Below are 21,384 nucleotides of genomic sequence, written 5' to 3' on the forward strand. Positions count from 1 at the left end.
TGCTCTAGTACTTAAATTCTAGGACACCCAAAGAGATGTCTGATCTTGGGCATGTGAAGGAGTAGCCCACAGCCTCCTAGGATATGTGACGTATGTATTTCAGGAGGATGCAGGTTTCAACTTTAGTAATGTTTGCCACGGCTGTAAACACAAAGGGTTCCTCCCTAAAAAATAATAAAAACATTTTTACATTATAATAAAGGGTTAGTAAAAATGTGGTGATTTAAAAACATTTTTTGCTGTATTAGACTAAAGATCATGTTATGCGCCACTATAAAATGTAACACATAAAAATGTTTTGTTACTGAAATGTATTTCTATTGGAAGCATGTATCTAAATTTATGATTTGTATATTGTTCAGGTAGATGGAGTAGTCGTAAGGGATGGAGTGGTCAGTTTTTGCGGTATGTGTATACAGTTTTTAGACTATACAGCAAGTATATAACATTATATAGAATTTATATACAATGAAAACGCAAGCAAATGTTTGTTCTTGATTTAGTATCTTGACAAGACTTAATGCATGACAAAGCCATTAGGCAAAATATTACTAAGCTGATCTAGCTAGAAACCCAGTTCCCAGCAGGATTAAAGGGTGGTGGGAGTAGAGACAGATCTAACTAGGATTAGTGCAGTGGTCTAAACAGAAACTGAACAGGGAAGAGCTCTTTCCTTTCATAGTTACATAGTAGGCTAGGTTGGTAAAAGACAAAGTCCATCAAGTTCAACCACTAGGGAAATAAACATATCCCAGATATAAAACCCTATAAGACATAGTTTGTCCAAAGGAAGGCAAAAAAAACCTTGGTACAATTTGCTTTAACAGGGGAAAAAAATTCCTTCCTGATTCCATGAGGCAATCGGATGTTCCCAGGATCAACGTTATTTTTACTTTAAAGCCTTAATACCCAGTTATATTCTGTGTTTCGAAAAAACATCCAGCTTTTTTTTAAAGCAATCCATAATAGTTGCTGAAACTACTTCCTGAGGGAGCTGATTCCACATTTTCACAGACCTTACAGTGAAGAATCCCTTCTTTATCCGAAGGTTAAACTTCTTTTCCTCCAGACACAAACAGTGCCCTCTTGTTCATTGTAATGATCTCAAAGTGAATAATGGAGGAAGAGATTTCTCTATATGGACCGTTTATATATTTATACAGGGTGATCATATCCCCCCTTAAACGTCTCCTCTCAAGGTAGAATAGATTCAGCTTAGCTAATCTCTCCTCAAAGCTGAGCGCCTCCATTCCTTTTATTAATTTAGTTGCCCTTCTCTGCACTCTCTCCAAATCCACATTGTCCTTTTTGTGAACTGGTGCCCAAAACTGGACTGCATATTCCAGATGTGGTTTGACCAATGCTTTCTACAGGGGCAGGATTATGTCTCCACCTCTGCAGTCTATTCCTCTTTTAATACAAGAAAGTACTTTACTAGCTTTAGATATTGCAGCTTGGCATGGCATGCTGGTATAAAGTCTATGATCTACCAGAACCCCCAGATCCTTTTCCATTTCTGATTCCCTCAAATGTATTCCCCCTAGACAGTATGAAGCATGCATGTTTTTAGCTCCCAAGTGCATAATTTTACATTTATCTATATTAAATGTCATTAGCCACTTGGCTGACCAATCAAACAGTACATCCAGGTCCGCTTGTAGATTATAGACATCCTGTATAGACTTAATTCCATTACATAGTTTGGTGCCATCTGCAAACACTATGTAATTTATGAAGATGTTAAACAGTAAAGGTCCCAACACTGAACCCTGGGGTACACCACTAATAACCTTAGACCATTCAGAGTGTGAATCATTAATTACAACTCTCTGGATGCGATAGTGTCAAATGCTTTAGCAAAGTCCAAGTGCACTATATCAACTGCTATTCCACTGTCTACCTGTTTACTCCCTCATAAAAAGAGAGTAAATTTGTTTCACAACTTCTGTCTTTCTTGAAGCCATGCTGACTATCACTTATAATATTATTTTCTAGCAAAAATTCCTCTATGTGGCTCTTTATCAAACTCTCTAAGACCTTTCTAACTATGGACGTTAATTTACCGGGTCTGTAGTTACCTGGTAATGACTTTGCTCCCTTTTTGAAGATAGGAACCACATTGGCCTTAAGCCAATGCATCGATACCTTGCCAGTAACTAAAGAGTCTCTAAAAATTAGAAATAATGGCTTTGAAATAACTGAGTTCAGCTCTTTGAGGACACGTGGATGTAATCCATCAGGTCCTGGTGCTTTGTCAACCTTTTTTCCCAGCTGTTTCTCAATTATGTCAATTATGAGCCATTGTGGCTCATTTAAGGCAGTGACATTGCTATCATGAATTTGGACTTGAGCTCTGCCATTTTCCTTCGTGTAAACAGAGTTAAAAAAAGTGTTTAATAAATCTGCCTTGTCTTTATCCCCAGTTACCAAATTAGCGACATCCTTTAAGGGGCCTACATGCTTAGAACTGAACTTTTTGCTAATTATATATTGGAAATATTTTTGGGGGTTTGTCTTACTTTCCTTTGCAATCTGTCTTTCATTTGAAGTTTTGCACATTTTATCTACTTTTTACATCTTTTATTATATTCTCTATAGGTTTCAAATGATGAAGGTGATCCTTTTCTTGTTCCTCATGGCTTTTTTAACGTCAGCTGTAAGCCACATAGGTTTTAATTTTAGCCTCTTAAACTTATTACCCATTGGAATATATTTTTCAAGTTTGCTTTTGTAGAACAGACTTGAAGCCTTCCCATTTCTGTTCTGTGTTCTTTGAGGAGAATATTGTCTCCCAGTCCAAGTCACAGAGAGCCACTCCTAATATTGGAAAATTTCTCACATACACATACAGACAGACACCACCACCCTTTCTTTACAAAAGAGAGTATACCCAGGAATATTGACAGCCCAGTCATGCGAAGAACAAAGCCAGGATTCTGCAATACCAACTAAGTCATAATTCTCCTCACTCATTAAGGCTTCCAACTCCCCTATCTTGTTTGCTAGACTTCTAGCTTTGGTGAACAGACTCTTTAAACCATTGCTGCTTTTACCATCATTGTTTGACAAATCATTTTGTTTTTCAGTACAACTAGTACTGCACAATCCAATGTTTGTTTGTAACATGGGAAGCTCCTTACAATTATCCATAATCCTTCCCCCAACTATCCCAAATCCACCCTTCACTACTGTCTGACCCCTGACTATCCTTTCTGCCACCTTATTTGACTGTCCCACCCCCCTCTGTCCTAGTTTAAATATCCCTCCACCATTCCCCTAAATCTTTCCCCAAGCACAGCAGACCCCCTTTCATTTAGGTGCAAACCATCTCTGGCATACAGGTTGTACCCCAATGAAAAGTCAGCCCAGTGCTCTATGAACCCAAACCCTTCCCTTCTACACCAGGACTTAAGTCATGCGTTTAGCTGCCTAAGCTTCCTCCGCCTTTCCTGTGTTGTGCATGGCACAGGCAATATTCCAGAGAACATAGCCTTGAAGGTCCTTTTCTTCAACTTGAAATCTAGTTCCCTATACTGATTTTTAAGGATCCTCCATCTTCCATTTATATTGTTATTGGTTCCAACATGGACTAAGACAACTGGGTCCCGTCAAGCCCCTCCCAGTATTTTGTCCACTCAGTCCAACACATGCCAAACCCTGGCACCAGGGAGACAGCAAACCATTCAGTTGAAGGGATCCGGGCGACAAACTATTCTATCAGCCCTCCTGGTGATAGAAACCCTATGACTACCAATTGTCTTTTCCTTCCTGCGGTTCCTTCCCCACCGCTACTAGATGTGCTGCTCTCCCGGCTATTAGGGGTAGCAGTAACATCTAGAGTTGCCACCACTGGGTCTGCCACCTGCACATCTTCACATAACTTTGCAAACGTGTTGGGGTGCTCAAACCCAGGGCTGGCCTTACTTTTCTGGTGCCCCTACCACTCCCTCTAGTTACATTAACCCAACTCCCTACATGCTCATCCTGATTAACCTCTCTACCCTATCCTTCTCTCAAGTTATTCCCTCTATTACTTTGAAGAACTAAAGGAGAGATCATTCTGGTGATTCTGATAGCCCTGTATTGGACCAAGAGGGTTCAGTATGTCAACCTGTCAACTTTTAGTAGCCCTTAGCATAAAAATATAAGTGGGAGGGTAATGCTCTGTTAGGAGGAGTTGCCAGGACAGGAAAATTACAGGTAAGTATGACAAAAATGTTCCAGTTTCCTGGCATTCCTCCTGCCAGCCCAATACTGGAAATTAACCAATAATTAACAAACCGAGCGAGGGAAGAAACCACACAGATAAATGCTACACTGAAAATATAACACTGGTCAACAAACAGATTAAAGTCATTTTAGATTATGTTTGATGCACAGATTCTAAATATAGTACTGGTTTTGCTAGATTGACTCTCGTTTTTGAAATAATGACCTCAATAATAACCTCATAGAAAACCAATGAAACATGAAAAGTAAGCAAAATTAAACTAGATATGCCTACGTATACAAAATTAAGTGTTTGAAAAACCTAACACCCTATGCAGTAAAAAAAGAAAGCGGTAACCCCGAGTCACACTCGGGGTACCTAAACCAATGTAAAAACAATGATAAATTTCAAATCTTTTTGTGTTGCATTCAATACACAATAACTGTACTGAATGCAATACAGTGGATTTATATGTGTAAAAGCAGTATATTGTCTTTCATGAACTTTTATTTTACAGTATAATATAATAGTATGAGTATAATATTTATTTATTTTTTATTTTTTAAAAACTTTTTAAAAAAAATAAAAATTTTTTTAACCTATTTAATTTATTATTTTGTCATGATTTTGTATTTCAAACTTTAAAATACGCTTACTAATTTATTATACTGTAAAATAAATTTTAATGAAAAACAATGTACCGCTTTTAGACATATAAATCCGGACAGAAATGAACTGCCCAGGAGGTTAATGTCAATATTTTCTATATTCAGTATATTTACAGAAATAATCACAAAGCAGTCATTAAAAAACTCAGTTTGTATGATTTCCTTTTATGCTGATGATCAGGACAATCACGTTGAAGGCTCCAGCAGTCTGCCATCATGTGTCTATCCCATCTGCCCTGATACCTTTCTTCCATCACCTTTATATCTTGATGGAACCTCTCCCCATGTTCCTTACTGAAATCGCCAAGGTTTTTTTGAAATTTTTGCTAATGGCTATGGAGATAGTGTACCTTTATGCTCATAGTAGCACCCACATTTTTAAAGTTTAGGAGCAAGTTTTGTACCAGTTCTTCATAATTTTGTGCTTTATGGTTACCAAAGAAGTTCTTGACAACCATGACATAGCTGTGCCAGGCAGAAGCTTCCGTATCACTCATAAAACTTGTGAAATTTTAATAATTTATCAGTTTCCAAATCTAGGGTCCATCAAAGATTCCTGCTTTTTAAATTTTTAGTACTCAATCTAGGGAAGAATCTACACATGTATTTGAAGAAATCACCGCTCTTGTTCAGAGCTCTAACAAATTGCTTCATTAATGGTCAAGCATTGACTCGTTAATGAGCACCTTTTTTCATGTTTTCCCTTGGAGGCCATGTCACTTTTTTACAGTGATCCTTGTTTGCTCTACTATCTCACAAGCAGATGAAACATGGGTACTTTGTGAATCCACTTTCCTGTCTGAGTAGGAATTTCACCAATTTTATATCAACACAAATGGACCATTGGTGTTCATGATAGCAAAGCTTTTGTAAGACCATTTTGATATTTTCATATTCTTCTTTAAGTTTTGTTGAGTGACCAATTGAATTTGATGCATAGCAGTTGCCATTATGCAGTAAAACAGATTTCAAACTTCGAGTGGAACTGTCTATGAAATGCCGCCAGTCTTCTGCTCATTATTCTGGCACTCCCATATAGGCTAGTAGTCCAGGGATTTTACAACGGTCCACAAAATCTCCATCTTGACTAAAATATAGTAGGAGTGTCACCTATCTTGTCCTATAAACGGTTATTTTAACTTTAGGACTCAGAAAGTTATTTTCTTTGAGCCTGGATGCTAAAAGTTCAGATGCTTGTTTTTACAGACTTAGGTCAAGTAATAAATCATTGAGCTCTTCTTGGGAGAACTGCTGGTTCAATAAAACATTTCTTTTATATTCACTTCCACTGTTAATTCCTGGATTACACTCCAAACCCTGTATATCCTCCATGTTGGATACAGAAATATCAGGGAGTACTGAACACTGGTATAGGAACATCAGCACCATGTGGCACAGGTCGTCTTGCTGATTCTAAATCCCAACTATTACATTCACAGCACAAGAATATTAATCATTATGATGATTTTTGGGCTCTCGCCATACCATAGGTACACCAAATTTCAAACTTTTCAGTCAATTTTTCGTAGACACTCTACACAAGTTTTGCATACCATATGGGGAGCCCGATACTTATCCTGGTTCCCCAGTTTAATACCAAAATATGCAAGATATGTTTGTTTCTCAAATTCTGTAATGTTTCTTCTCTGTTTTTGCTGAGAATATTCACCACAAATATAGCAAAATACATTAGGGTCATTTAAACAACTTCTTGAAGAACTCATATTTCTGTTTGTATATAAAAAGAAAATGTATGAATAAAAAGAAGGCAAATGAAAGTTTCATGAAAATAATACAACATCTAATACCGTATTTTTCGGACCATAAGACGCACCAGTTTTTTGGAGAAGGGAAATGAAGAAAACAAAGATTCTGAAACAAATAGTGTCCTAAAATATTTTATGTGCATTAAAAACCAACATCACAGTCATAAACACATGTAATAAACCCTGTTTGTATTGTGGGCTTGTAATTCTTAGGATTAACTCCCGGGTATGATAATTATATTTATTTATTATATTAAAATCATAAATTATAATATAATACATAAATATAGATAATAATTTAAAACAATAATGAAATAATAGACAACAATGTAATCTAAAAATAAAATTAAAAATGTACGGTACTTTTATTTTTATGTTGTGTGGTGTTTTTGTACTGTAAAAACCATTTAGAAGCAGATTACATTGTAATATGCCTTTAAATTTTCCTCACATCACTGGAAGAGGACTCATCCTCTGAGTGATGTGAGGGAGGGGGGGTTTCCCTGGGTGCCTCACACAGACAGGGACACAGGCACACAAGCTGCAGCTGCTCGTATCTTGTAGAGATGCACAACACAATGTAGGATTTCTGCATACATCTCACTACAGATACCAGCAAGCAGAGCTGCGGACACTGGGTGAGTATTTCCTTTCAGTTGTAATCCGATTGTCATACAATGTATGACAATCGGATTGCAATATAACATTTGTTTACATTGTGTTTGTGTTGTGTACCGTATATGTGATTTTACTATGTGTGCTGTGAGTGATCTTCAGCACGCTATTCAGGGAACACAGCATGACTTTGTCAGCCAATCATGCTGAGAGTGGGAGGACACCAGGAGCAAGATACAGGAGACAGTCACTCTGGCCGGGCTGAACAGGAGACAGAAGAAAAGGCAGAGGGGGGGCTACAGGGGGGACGGGACAGCAGCTGGGAAGGATACATTTTGATACATTTGGACCATAAGACACAGGGACTTTTTCCCCCCACTTCTGGGGGGAAAAAAGTGCGTCTTATGGTCCGAAAAATACGGTATATAAACTGCAAAACCTTGGTGTAAATAAAGATTGATTATAATATGCTGTGTTAACATTTGTTGTTGGTAAAATTGTCTATTCTGATTTCTGTATCTCAAGAACTAGAGCCAATTCAATGAAACTGATGTGATTTCTGGATTTAGCAGACCTGAAATACACTAAATTTATTGAAAAATCCTTAGCAAGTGAAAAAAAAAATTTTTGTTGAGCTATGTATTTACTCAATACATAAAACCAAACCAAAACGACACTCTGATTCTATGGACACATCCAGCTTGTAGTATCAAATAAGCATGTTAGGTGATTTCCAACTGGCTGCCTTACAAAAAGTTAGTGAATAAAGCCCAAGAAGCGGGCCTTCCTGGGGCAAAGCCAAACCCCCAAAGGAATAAGCATACTGAATTGTTTCTGAAATCCAGAAGGCAATGAACCTTGGAGATGCATCCAAGGCCTTTCTTGGCCCACTGGGATATGCTATCAGATTGTCCAAAGAAACCTTTTGTTCTTTGTATATAGGTGGAGATTAGATGAATCATATCCAGGTTTCTAAAATCCATCTCTTGCTTTGAGGCTCACTGGGTGAAGCTGGAAGAGCCTGCAGCAAAGTAGCCACTACTTGTGGGTTGATCTGGTGAATATTCCGGGGAAGTAAGTAGATCAACAAGATGTTCCTCTGCCTGTTTTACAGGCATTTACAAAGTTACAGCAGCAACCTGAAATGACATAGACTCCTCCTCCCACCTTTTTTCGAGATGTTAACAACAGCTGTTCTGTTGTTTATGCCAATCTTCACCGACTTTTGCATGAGTAATTTGGCAAAGTTTTCAAGGCCTGCCAGGCTTCCAGCAATTCCAACAGATTGGATAGTGTCATTGCCAGAGGGAACAAATGATTCTGCGCTTGGTGATCCAAGCAATGGGCCCCCATAACCTTTGAGGCTGACATCGGTTGCCAACATTACTTAGTAGTAATGTAGCAATGACACCCCTTTCAGTCTCTACACACATCCTAAATCCTTCCCATCTGCCATCTGGGAGATCTTTCTATGGGGAAGAAAAGCCTTTGCTAGCTGGTAACGGAAAATTACCCCGAGAAATCCCGCCAGAGAGATCTAGACACTGAGCCACCGAAAATGAAAAGACAATGGGATGTAGCTCCTCTGGGATCATGAAAGGGCTCACAAAAAACAGGTTGAATGAGCGAACTGCTGCAATTTTTGCATTCAAGGTATCAGACCTGCCTTTCAAACAGTTCACACCCACCAAATCCCTTCCTACAAGGGACTACCAAATATTTATTTTCTCTTGAATGGGACAGAACACAGAGATTGCTTCAAGGGTAATTCAGTTTCCCAGTGACAGAACAAAAGGGCTTTTTTTTGGCAGTGACCAAAAAAAAACATCATCCTTGCTGATTATCTTACCAGTGTCATGCTTGGGGGGACAGTGTCACGGTCCCCCCCGTGACTGAGGTTAGAAGATATGTGAGACAAGCTGCATGTGAGGTTATCTGACAGTCTCTGTTTTTACTTGTTTCACTGTTGTTGTTTGTAATGACCACACCTCTTGTCTTAGCTGCAGCTGGTGATCATTACTGCTCCTCCATTTAGTCTGGCCTCACACTTCATGCTATGCGGTTGATATTCACTGCTTGGATGTGGAAGAGCTGGTGTGTTGTCCTCTCCAGAGTTCCTGCTCATCCATTTTCTATTGAAGATAAGGTATACTGCTCTTGGTGTCTTGTTGTTCTCTTGTGCTCGTTGTTACTAGGCCTCAGGGAGACGCTGGTTCGTTCATCTGGGAAGGAACCAGTAGTCTCAAACCCTGTCACTATTCCTAGGTCTATTCAGGGCTACTAGGGCCTAGGTTCCGGTGTATGGGTATTCCCACCTTTAGGGTATATTCATACTGACAGGAGTCAGGGCTAGGTTAGGGTGTTCGTAGGTGGTGGCCGTTTCCCTCTCCTTAGTCTTTGAAGGCCTAGTCCCTTGTCTTTATCCTTCTGTTTTCCTTCTGGTGTTCCTCCCGTCCCCTTTAATCTGTGACAGACAGGGCCCCTAGGATGAACTATGGCTTGTGCAGAGGTCTTTTGGTATGCTCTTGACCCAATTTGGTTGGTGACACCTATTTGTAGAAATACAACTATTACTATGTATCAGTTTTAAATATGTTTTAGTACATATCTTATTTTCTTTAACCCCCCCCCCCCCCCCAGCAGTATTCCCGAGTGTGACTCGGGGTGGATTTTACCTGCAAATAGCTTTAATCCCAAGTCACATTTGGGGTAGCTTTTAACTAAAAAAAAAACACCTTGCTCTGTTGTCGTTCCCCGTGTCAATCTCCAGCCGCATAATGCAGCGACGATGTCCAGGGTTTCCGGAGTCAAAATTCAAATAATAATTGGATACAATACAAAATAGCTGTATTGAGTCTAATACAAAGAAATATTCATTTAATATATATATAATTATATTTTATATATATTATACATGCTACTGTACACTTACATTACATGTTTAAATATTTTTTAACAGATTTTTGTGTTTTGTTATTTAAAGTTTGTTGTTAAATGTATTAAATATTGGTAAATTGCTGCTTTTTGAATGGAAATTTGCACAGAATTAGACCGCAAGGTTAAAAAAAATATAACCAAATCTAAAAAATAAACTTGTCCTTTACTATACTTGGTTATAAATGTATTATTCCAAGTATACGATATTAATATTTTTCAAAATATCTCGGATTTGCCTGGAGGCAATTGTGACTTTTTAAATTGTAGTCAACAAGAAAGTCAGTATTTTGTAGGTATTGGGGTTAAATTGTGTACCATGCGTTAAAGAAAAAAAATGTAAAAAAGCATAGGCAGGATTAGACAAGTTTTACTTGTACTACTGCTGGCCACCAACTTTTTATGTTTACCAACTAAAATGGGTAAATACACCCAAAAGAATTAAAGTATTTTAGTGTACTAAGATGTAAAAATGCATGTTAAATCAAATATATTCTGAAAAAAGTTTTCGGACTAAAATTTCAGTTTGATTCATCTTTTTTTCCACAGGTCAAAAAGGAGAAAAGGGGTCTTTTGGTCTGCAAGGCTCAAAGGGTGAGAAAGGAGAAACTGGGCCACCAGGACCTTCAGGTATGTAGTAACAAAATATATTTAATTGTGTATATGTAAAAGACAATATTTAGACAAAAGTAAATATTTTGAGTTGCAAGGCTGCAGAGAGAAAAGTTTTTTGTAATCTTTTAGAAAGAGAGGAAAGGCTTAGTACTCTGTTTGGAGTGAAGGAACCTCCTAGAGAGAGGGTACTTTAATTACAAAAACAGACACTTGTAAAATCAAATTGACCAAGGGGCCATTTGGGCCACTAGACAAACATTTAAAGTATTTAAAAAAAAAGTATTTAAAAATTAAAAAATCCCATATTCTGGCCCTCTGGCCCCTCTCTTGGAGGTTTCTTCATTCCATTACAGAGAACTGGGCCTTTTCTCTCTTTCCATTGTCTCATTTGGGGATGTGGTAATTATTGGTCTAGTAATTGTTTTCATTTGCTCTCATTTGTAATCTTTTAGTTTTCTTTCTCATTAGAACATACTGGCAGAATAGCAGAAAACACTCCAGGAACCTGAGCCTGGAACTAGGTTTAAATTGGCCTAGCATATTTCTAAATAGGAGGTGGAGCTGAAATCGGTAACTGATCCTAAGAGTTGGGAAGCTATTTGGGCAAGCAATTGCAAAATGTTCATCTAATATTACTGCTCAGGAAAACGCATACAAGATACTATTTAGATGGTATTCGACCCCGGATAGGATAGCTTAATATGCACCTAATGAAGCTGTGCAATGTTTTAGAGGTTGCAAAGCTTCAGGTACTTTTTACCATATATGGTGGGACTGTCCAATAGTTTGGAAACTATGGATCAGGGTTTATATTCACATAAGGTCAGTCTTGAATTTATCTATCAGACAAAACCCATGGGAAGCACTTTTGCAAAGGCCCAATATAACTTGGTCAAAGCAACAGAGTAAACTTATTACTTTTATATGTTTAGCCACCCGTCAAACTATAGCAGCAGCCTGGAAAAAAAACCCACTCTATCCTTTTCCGCAGTTATATCTTGTATGTCAGATACTATGGTGTTGGAAAAGATGACAGCTATGGTCAATTATACCATACCTAAGTTTTATAAGATATGGTCCCGTTGGTTAAACCACCATGACACCCCTGACCTTTTTTTGTTTGTTTGAAAATGAAAAACTTGAGAAAGTTATTGAAATATAAATTGGCCTAGCAGCCAAAAGGATTGAATTCAGGAAAAAATCAGCCTAATGACTGCAGCCCATACTCCAAAATCCCCTTCAGCTATGCACTGCCACAGTGTCCGTGCACAGGTGGAAACTTTACAGCTATAGAGGGACAAGTAATGCTGCAGGTTTCTAAATAGACGATCTGCAGATGTAGTGATAACAGGTGTGTTTACCGCTATCCTGCACAAAGAAATGTTGCTGCTTGGGGAATTGCTACATCTAACATCTCCCTGATGCAGCCCCAACAGGGAATGAATAGGGGATGCAGTGAGCAGTAGTACCAGTACTGCTCACTGCTGCCAGCTGTTAAAATGTGCAGGAAGCACAGTCTGTTTTTGGACCCAAGCTGCCGTGCTTGGACACGAAAAACAGTTTAGTTTAAATTAAACAAAGCCTCTGATTTTGTCTTTGTAGCCTGGGAGGTAATTGTCATGTATTGTATAGACTTTATATGATATACATTTGGTGATATAATTACAATTATAAGTGAGGCATTTTCACTTTCCAAAAGTAGAAGTAAAAATTTTTTTTAAAAAATGCAACCATTTCCATAGTACACCATTTACAGATAGTATCCACAAAGTAAAATGTGATGTGTTGTCTTATTTCAATTAGTGTTTATTCCTCTGAAAATAATGACCCAAATATTCCAAAATACATCCTGTAATGCAAAAAGATCATGGTTAGTATTTTGTGAATTGCTTAGTAAATGAGTAACCTAAGACTTCATTAAATGATTCAGTGTAAAAATCTGTTGGATTTCCTAGGGGTTATCTACAATTTGTGAATATAATAAAAAAAAATGTGCATAGGCATTTTTTTTATATAACTCTGTACACCCACAAACTGTTTCATTTTAATCAATGTTAATTCAAAATTATTTTTTACAGATTATCATGTTAGCTCACAGTACCGGAATCGTTATATCATCAAGGTAAAATTATTTTTACAATTATTAAGTGTTACATGTTTTAAATTATTGACATGATAAACAATGTCAGACAAACATAACTAAGAAAAAGTGTGTGTGTAGTATGCCCAGCCCCACCTCTTTCCTTGCTCTAATTTTAACAACCAAGATGTGTTTTATTTACAAATTGTGGCAATAAAGACAGATGGGGTGGAGTATTTAAAAAAAAAAATTAAATACATTTCTTTCATTAATAAAGGGTTATCCACCCTTTAATTTGATGTTAAAATGTCATGATAAGCAATGTTAAGTCAGTGAGGAAGAAATTCTAGTAATTTGTTATAGGAGAGTCATCACTGCAGCAAAATTTTTAAGGGTAAGATGGAAAAAATACAAATCCCTTATTATACAGCACTCTGGGGTCCCCAAATCCTACTTACAGTGTTAGAGAATCACTAAGGGTCAGTAGTTGTAAGAAAGGTATCAAGCTAAAAACTTAAATGGACATCACTTTAGACATCCATCACAGCAACCAAAAATTAGAACTGCAAGACAATAGTAATACAAAATATAGGATGACTACTACCAATTGTGTCCAAAAAAATTAATAATTTTAGAATATTGGCACACAGTTGTGGTAAGAACAAGTGGCACATTGCATTTCTTTTAGGTCTGTACAAAGTGTGTTATTGCAAAAATAACCAGTGGGATTCTGAACTTGTCACTTTATAAAACCCCTAACATGAAAACTTGTTGCTGCTAAAGTGAGCTTTATTGGAAGGCACCCCCTGAACCAGGAATAGAATTTCCTTTTTAAATTGTACAAACTATTAATTTGGATAGAGACTAAGCTACAATGGTCACAAAGTTATGTATTTGTGAGTGTGATTAGTGACCATTAAATACTGTTCACCAGTCACTGTCAGTCTAGACACAGGTCCCCACTCCACAAAGCAGTAAAAGAATTGTTCAATGAGTAGTAAAACGTCTATACCTCTGGTCAGACTGCCAACTTCTGTTTTAAGTGACAGGTACCACGCCTTTTCCCCAACACCATCTCCAGCCACTTCCTGTTCTCAGTAAGGCTAAATTTGCCCCTTAATCTGTCCAAAATACCTATTTGATGAAGGCATTGATAGTCATCTTAGATAAGCCAGGCATAATGTAATGCGCCTGGGCACACAAACCACGACCAACTCCAGATACCCTTAAATCAGGCTTTATTCAATATCATACAGCACAGCAAGGGTTAAGTCCAAATAAGCGAAGTACAGGAGGATAAGGCAAATGCAGGTCAAGAACAATCCGAAGTCAGGGCAGGCAGCAAGCAGAATGGTCAGTAACAATCCGAGGTCAGGGCTGGCAGAGTTCAAGCAAGGTGAGTTTCAGACCAGGTTACTAAGGTAATGACAAACAGATAAACTTTAAACCACATAGAGACACACCCAAGCACACTGTGTTAACAGAGGCTATAGCGGGCAATGGGGTGATGGACAGGCTCTCCTTAAATAGCCAGGATGACCAATCTCCTTGCGCCACCTGGCACTGTCTGATGGGAGACTGAGTAAATCCCCTGCAGCTGATTGGCCGCAGGGAATTCAAACTAACTATGTCCCGCCCTGGGGCGAAGCAGCCGAGTGCCACGCCCTCGGGGGGTACAAGAGGGACACATGGTAACACGCGCACCTCTTCCCACAGTACCCCTAGGACGTGCACTACTTTGCACTTGCACAGTGCTGGGAGCAGGAACCACATTCAAAGGGATGCAAGGGCTGCTGCCTGGCTGATCAGTAATTAGTCCAGGGCGGATCCCTCCGCCTGCAGAGACAGACAAGCTGTGAGCAGGGGAGCAGCCTTGGTTATGCTGCTTGCTACTGAGGGGTCTCCCTCTGTGGCTGGGAACCCCAGGGACACCGCAGGCTCGCAGGGCGGGTAAGTTCCTTACACATAATTTTATAAGACTGTATCATTACTAGAAGAGGCTAAAATAAAGACAAACGTCCTCTTTCCTTTACTGGATTAGCCTTTTGATATGATGCTAATCAATCCAGCCTTTTCTAAGCAGAGAAGCTCACTTCTCCAAAGAAATGCAGCTAAAAATTAAAAAATACTACCACATCGAAGCACATTTTTTTAACCTTTAATGCTAAACCTGCAAGGAGAGTATGGATAACCATAATCCCTTAGCTCAGTAAGGTTTGAAAACCAATAATCTTTAAAAAATGTATTGACTCAAAAAAAAAACAAATTTTTTTTAAACAAATTTTTTTCTCTTTTTTCACAACTTTTTCCCACATTCTCATCAATTTTCCAATTCTTGTATCTTGTAATTTTTGTATTGTATAATTCTTGTATTCAACATCCTAAAAAATAGACAGAGATCATCTACTCCAGCCCTAGGCTAACATGGATGCACTAGTCCTCTACTTAAAGAGTAGTAATAATAAAGTATATTCAGGTATATTTACAACAACAGAACTGTTTCCCACCAGACGCATTTTGCCCCACAGGGCTTCTTCAGGGGATTGGGATACTTGATGAAATTGCTGGAAATTTTACCGGATTGCATACCAATTACTACTTGAAGGTACCCTAATCAAAAAATTCACTTTTAATTTTGAACGTAATGGTACTAGCACTGTGGTTCTACATGTAAATAAGTATTGTCTTCAATAGCCGTGTTGGGTAGTGGTAATATACATATTAGGGTGTAAAATGGATGGGGTTATATGCTTCTATCAAAATAGTAGGGAAGCAAAAGTTTGAGTGTAATGGACTTGGCCAGACGGTGGTGTGGTGATAGTACAAAATCTGGTGGTGTTTCCTTTTGGAAAGCTGGCCACGGCTTATCACCTTACCCACGACTACAAACTAGAACTACTTCTAAAGAATAACCAAATAGCACTCAGAATCAAGATGTACACTGGCCTCTATTTAAGACATCCATTTTATTTAGGCTTCTTCAAACACCACCAGACATTGTACTATCACTATTAGGTAAATATACCTGAATATACTTTAATATTACTACTCTTTAAGTAATAGACTAGTGCACCCATGTTAGCCTAGGGTTAGCGTAGATGTCTCTGTCTATTTTTTAGAATGTTGAAAACAAATACAATTAAGTGATTTTAAAAAAATACTCTTGCCCTACAAAAGCGTGTTCTTTTCTTCCTCTCTCTCTCTCTCAAACTACCTTCTCAATTTCAATTCTGGCTGGGCAATATGGAGCTAACTCCTCTTTAAATTGTGAGTCCTACTCTTTGGTAAGAAACACACTTTCTTACAGGCTTTTGAACAAATTTCCTTCTTTTTTCTGTAAACTTGTGGGTACCCCTTTACAACCACAACAGCTAAAATCACACATTCCAGTAAAGAAAATGTCTCCATTGACTTTTCTCAAGTTGAAACTTGCCGGTAGGTACAATACATCTTTAAATTTGACAAGGAACCACCACTTGCCTGTCTAAATACCACACTCTTTTTTTACACTTTTTTCACACTACTTTTCCCAACAAGTTTTCACAGATACAATATTGCATAAAAAAAATAATATCCTCCACCAGAACATATGGCTAATACATTTGCACAACTACTACAGTGTCATCCTCATAGTGAAAGGAAGAGCTTTAATTTCCTTCAGCCGACTGTCATCTTGTTTGCACTTCCAACGGTTCGGGAAATCTTTGTAAATAGCCTCCAAAAGAAAACCACATCATATGTTCTCCTTCTTGGGCAATCATAAATGGCCATGATTTCCATCTTTTGGATGCCCAAATGTTCCAACAGAACCTTCTTCACCAAAAAGTTTAGGAAATCCCTTCTCTCCACTCAAAAGACAAAACGCACTACATTCCATATGTGGCATTCTCCTCTTCGGGCTCCATCACAGCTTCCGCCATGCCATGCCTTGACAAAATTGCCTCCACTGATGACTTGAGCCAGCAAGATTATCAGCTCTCACATGTTCAGGGCGCTCATGCCCCAAAAGCAGCAGGGAGTGAACCCTCCCAGGCCAGGTATCACTTTCAGGCCAAGACAAGCTGGTCTCCTACTACCTAGGACTCTTGACCAAGGCACAATCCTAAAACAACCAAGAATCCAGTTTTTTTTATTAAATAATAGTCTTTATTCATTCTGACAATGAAAACAATACAGTTAGGGTACTTTCACCCAAAGTACTGCAACACAACGCAAAAACACTACATTGCAACCCCCCAACATACACGCAAATAAATATATACATTCTTGCACATTGCGGTGTGGTGAAAGACCAAGGCCCATCCCTCATGTCCTGCATGACTCCACCATACCCCAACAGATTGCCAGCAACAACTCATATTCCAAACTTTTACATGCCCTAAAGAGCTCCCAGGCCCGAGGCTTTCTTTAAGCTTGTACAAATCATACAAGTAAAAAACAGTACTCTAATTTTGTTCGGGTGTGCCATAGGGTAGGGGTGTAGGATAAGGGGGAGAACTCACATGCCCGAAGCTTTATCAGAGTTCTTAAACAATTACAAAGATGCTTGGTTGGGGGGGGATGGGAGAGGGGGATATCTTTTAAGACGTCCTCTTCCAGAAATTCCATCAAGGTGTACTCCCTGAGCAGACTGAGGACCACTCTGCGACAGTCCTCGATGGATATCCTCTCCCTCTGATGGATAAGGTGCTTCCTGGCACACCACATAGCGTCCTTAAACAGTTCATGAACCTCTAAGTGCCTTCAATTTCCTCTTCCGTGTTTCTCAGCATCGATGCTATATCCGGGACTCCTTTCCCACCCTTTGGATGCTCATCACTACTAACTTTACTCGATCCAACTTCAAGGCTCTGATAAAGTAGAACACTACCCAGGCAATGGCTTTGCAGGTGTTGGCCCACCGGGACCAGGCCTGGGAGAGGAACTGCAGCACAGGAAAAACCTTGCTGCGGAGCACCAGTGTTTTTCCTTTGATGGTGAGTTCTCTGAGGCTTCAGAGTCCAAACTTCTAATTAATTTTTGACACCCCCTCTTTCCAAGACTCTGCTCCAAACCACACGCAGAGGATTTTGATGAAATCCGGTCTGATGTTGAATGGGATGGTCACAAAGGCACCAGTTTCCAAAGAACTTTCCAAATTCCCTCGGTTGACTTTTGCCCAGGCGAAGCCCAGCCAAAGTCGTCGTAGATCTGGACAAGCACGTCGATGGAAATCTGGTTTGCGCAGAAAAACTTCAGAACACCAGATGCAGTGATCCTTCTAATGTCAGGGTTCGGTCTGATGCATTCAGCGAAGAGCTCTATACAACAGACAAAAAGAAGAGGTGAAAGGGGGTAGCCTTGTCTCACCCTGAAGAGGACCGGAAAGTTATCTAGCTGTTTACCATACATGAGGTTACCATACAAGCAAAACATTTCACCAAGGCTATATTTACAAAGGGCTCTAAGCATGAGTCTGTGAGAGACATGGTCAAAGGCCTTCTCCTGATCAAGACTGACTATGGCAGTGTGGATGTTGCAATTTTGGATGTACTGCAGTGTGTCTCTGATGAGCGCGAGGCTGTCTGCAATCCTCAGTCCAGGAATGCCGCAAATCTGGCCTGAATGGATGATCTGTCTGAAGCCCTTCTTCGGCCAGTTGGCTAGTACCTTGTCAAGGATCTTGTAGTCCTCGTTCAGGAGAGAGGCGGGATGCCAGTTCTTGAGGTCACACTTCTCACTTCCCTTTCGCTTGTACAGGATCATAATCATTCCTCATACAGGATCATAATCATCTTCGGGGCATTCCAGTCGAGTCCCAGAGCTCTACAAGGGGGGTGTGGCCAGAATGGAGCTTCCTAAAAAAGAAAGAGTTACATTAATACAATATTTTCTCAAGGTGCTTCACCTTGGCATGGTAAATGATGCACCTGGAATCCTCCTTGAAGTGCTTTTTTTATGCGCCTCTTGGTCTCCTCCACCTAACGTCCTAGCCATAGTAGTAGAAATCCTGCAAGGACTGCAGCTCACGTTGCAATTGCTTGAGTTCTCTGATAAGAACAGATTTTTTTTTTTATTGCAAAACCCAGTGGTCAGCAGTCCAAGTGAGAACAGAAATTTAAACCAAATTTATCATCACACATCATCATTTTCCAATTTTTTCTTTTTTTCCCTTTTTTATTATTACAACACAAGATTTATTATTTCATTTTAATGAATGTTTTCCTTGCTTCAGTTCCAATACTACTTGCATAGGCTACAAGAGTGTCCATCCAAGGTCTATCTTCTGTCATTTGTTTTTTTTAGCAACCTTTCCATCATTCATTCTGAAATTTTGAGAGCTACTTTACATTTTTCCGTTCTTTCAATATAGGCTTGTGAAAAATGTATTTCCCTGACAGCATCAGGACTAACTACATCAGTCTAATTCAATATTTCTAAGTCTTGGAGTTCTTTGCTATACAGAAGTTTCTAATTCTATAATTTTATTCATCCTTTTTTTGCAACCAACCCTCCGGTCATGGTACCGCATATGTTTTATTCTTAACCTGTTCTTCCTTTGCAAACTCTTGTGCATCTTTTTTTTTGCCTCTTCCTTTGGAGTTTCAACTACTTTTTAACTTTCTTCCTCTTTCTGGGTTTTATTACCACCTGTACCACCTTGCATCGTCCCGGTTCCTCCATTACCACATTTTGGCTCGTGAATTCTGAACTCTCCCTGGTTTCAACATTGCTTTTCTTTGCATCTTTCTGGACTGGATATGTAGTATAAGCATGACCACTAATCCCGCACAGGTTACATTTTCTACCCTTCGTGCAGGCAACTGCAACATGGTCCAGCGACCCACAAGAATGACATACTAGTATCGTACAGCCTTTCTGTTCATGTCTATATTGCTTGCATTTTTCAACAAAATACTGGCATGCCCACAAAAAAAGAGGTCACCATTCACTCTTTCCAAAATAAATCTTGCTGGTGGACAGGATTCTCCTTGAAAACAGATTAAAAATTGTCAGTTCCCAGTCCATATGCCATATTCATTCATAACCCCCCAATTTTCTAGAAAAAGCAAAATCTTTTTAAAAAAGACACAATTCCATCCACGGGCACGAATAGCGAGTACATCTTCACTGTCACCACTATTTTATCTTCAAAGTAGGGAATAACTACAATATCCTTCACTCTTTGATCTTCTTTCTTTTCCCTTATTTCCGAAAGAAAACTTCTCAGAATTACATCTGTTTGAAAGACAACATCCAAAATCCTGTGCCAACAATAAGCAGAAGCCTGCATGAGGCACCTAGGATTTAGCCAAGATATCTGGCTTCTTCTCGACAGGCAGCTGCGTCCAGGGCGCAAAGCTGTGGCCTCAATTAGATTTTGCGGCGCGAGCCCTCACCCATTCACCCCAGCCACATCACTTACAGGTCAGTACTAGCCCTGAATCCCACACTTCACCTGGAAGCCCAGCCTCACTCATTCCCAGCCCTAATATTCCCTCTACTTTGTAGGAAACTGCCGGCTCCAGCACACCAGCCTGTGAAGTGGAGGAAGCATGGGATTGTAAAGCACATCTCCATGCCTTACCTACCAGTCATCACCAGGACCACAGCATCGGCCAACTGAAAGCCAGCTGCAAACTGAGTTTCAAGCAATGCAGCACTTTCTGCAACATTTAAAAAATACCATGGTCACTCTACAACATACCTGCACAGAGATTTCCTCACAACTGGTCTCCCAGGAGGACAGTCTCTCATGCTATGAAGCTCTTTTTATACTCTGTGAGGATGCCAAAACCCGCAATAGAAGAAACAACATCCGAATTTGAAGGTTGCCAGAATATTTACCTACCTCTGAACTATCTACCGCAGTGTACTTAATTTTCTCCACATTGCTAGACATACCTACTGATGTGGATATGGAAATTAACAGGGTTCATAGAACCCCAGGCTCAGGCAGCAAGGACCTGCAGAGACTGAGAGAGGTCATTTGTCCATACATTTTCACCATACCAAAGAGGTCATTATGCGTAAGGCTCGAGATGCAAAATCCAACGATTATGCAGGAATGCAACTGCAATTACTACCTGGTCACTCTAAGCACAACAACATTCTCCACTGCACCTTCTGCCTTCACCTTTGAGGATCATTAAAGCCGTATAGGATATGACCTACTCGACACCACTAGCTTTGTTCCCCAGATTTTTTCAATTTTTAATTTTTTCAGTGTCTTTTGCTTTTTGTTCTGGTTCCACGGGTGTTCAACATATAGTTCATCTGTACCCTTTGTGCCCTTTTGAACTCCAATTGGCGCTTCTCCTATGAATCCATCACCGCTCAAGGATGTGCGGTCCTGGGATCTATACCCCTCTCTAGGAAACACGATAACGCCAAGCAACATCCTACCTCAGAATTCCTCTAGCTCTATCCACTGCTTTCTGCTCTGCTTTCCATGTTTACCTATATTCTTCAGATTACCCATGCCACATGACTTAAGGATTCAAAGACTTTTCTGCT

General features: G+C 39.3%; 1 protein-coding gene across 4 annotated transcripts in view; it reads left to right on the top strand.

Annotated features, from left to right (window-relative positions):
- The window catches only part of COL15A1 (collagen type XV alpha 1 chain), a 493,232-nt gene that overhangs the window by 264,907 nt on the left and 206,941 nt on the right, over nucleotides 1-21,384 (top strand). For all 4 annotated transcript variants that reach the window (XM_072411944.1, XM_072411942.1, XM_072411943.1 and 1 more), the window contains 3 exons: nucleotides 363-405; nucleotides 10,743-10,823; nucleotides 12,887-12,930. In XM_072411944.1, the coding sequence (XP_072268045.1) occupies nucleotides 363-405; nucleotides 10,743-10,823; nucleotides 12,887-12,930 (168 nt within the window). The remainder of the gene's footprint in view (nucleotides 1-362; nucleotides 406-10,742; nucleotides 10,824-12,886; nucleotides 12,931-21,384) is intronic.

This window comes from Pyxicephalus adspersus, chromosome 5 (genome assembly GCF_032062135.1).
Source record: "Pyxicephalus adspersus chromosome 5, UCB_Pads_2.0, whole genome shotgun sequence".
In the NCBI taxonomy this organism is placed as follows: domain Eukaryota; kingdom Metazoa; phylum Chordata; class Amphibia; order Anura; family Pyxicephalidae; genus Pyxicephalus; species Pyxicephalus adspersus.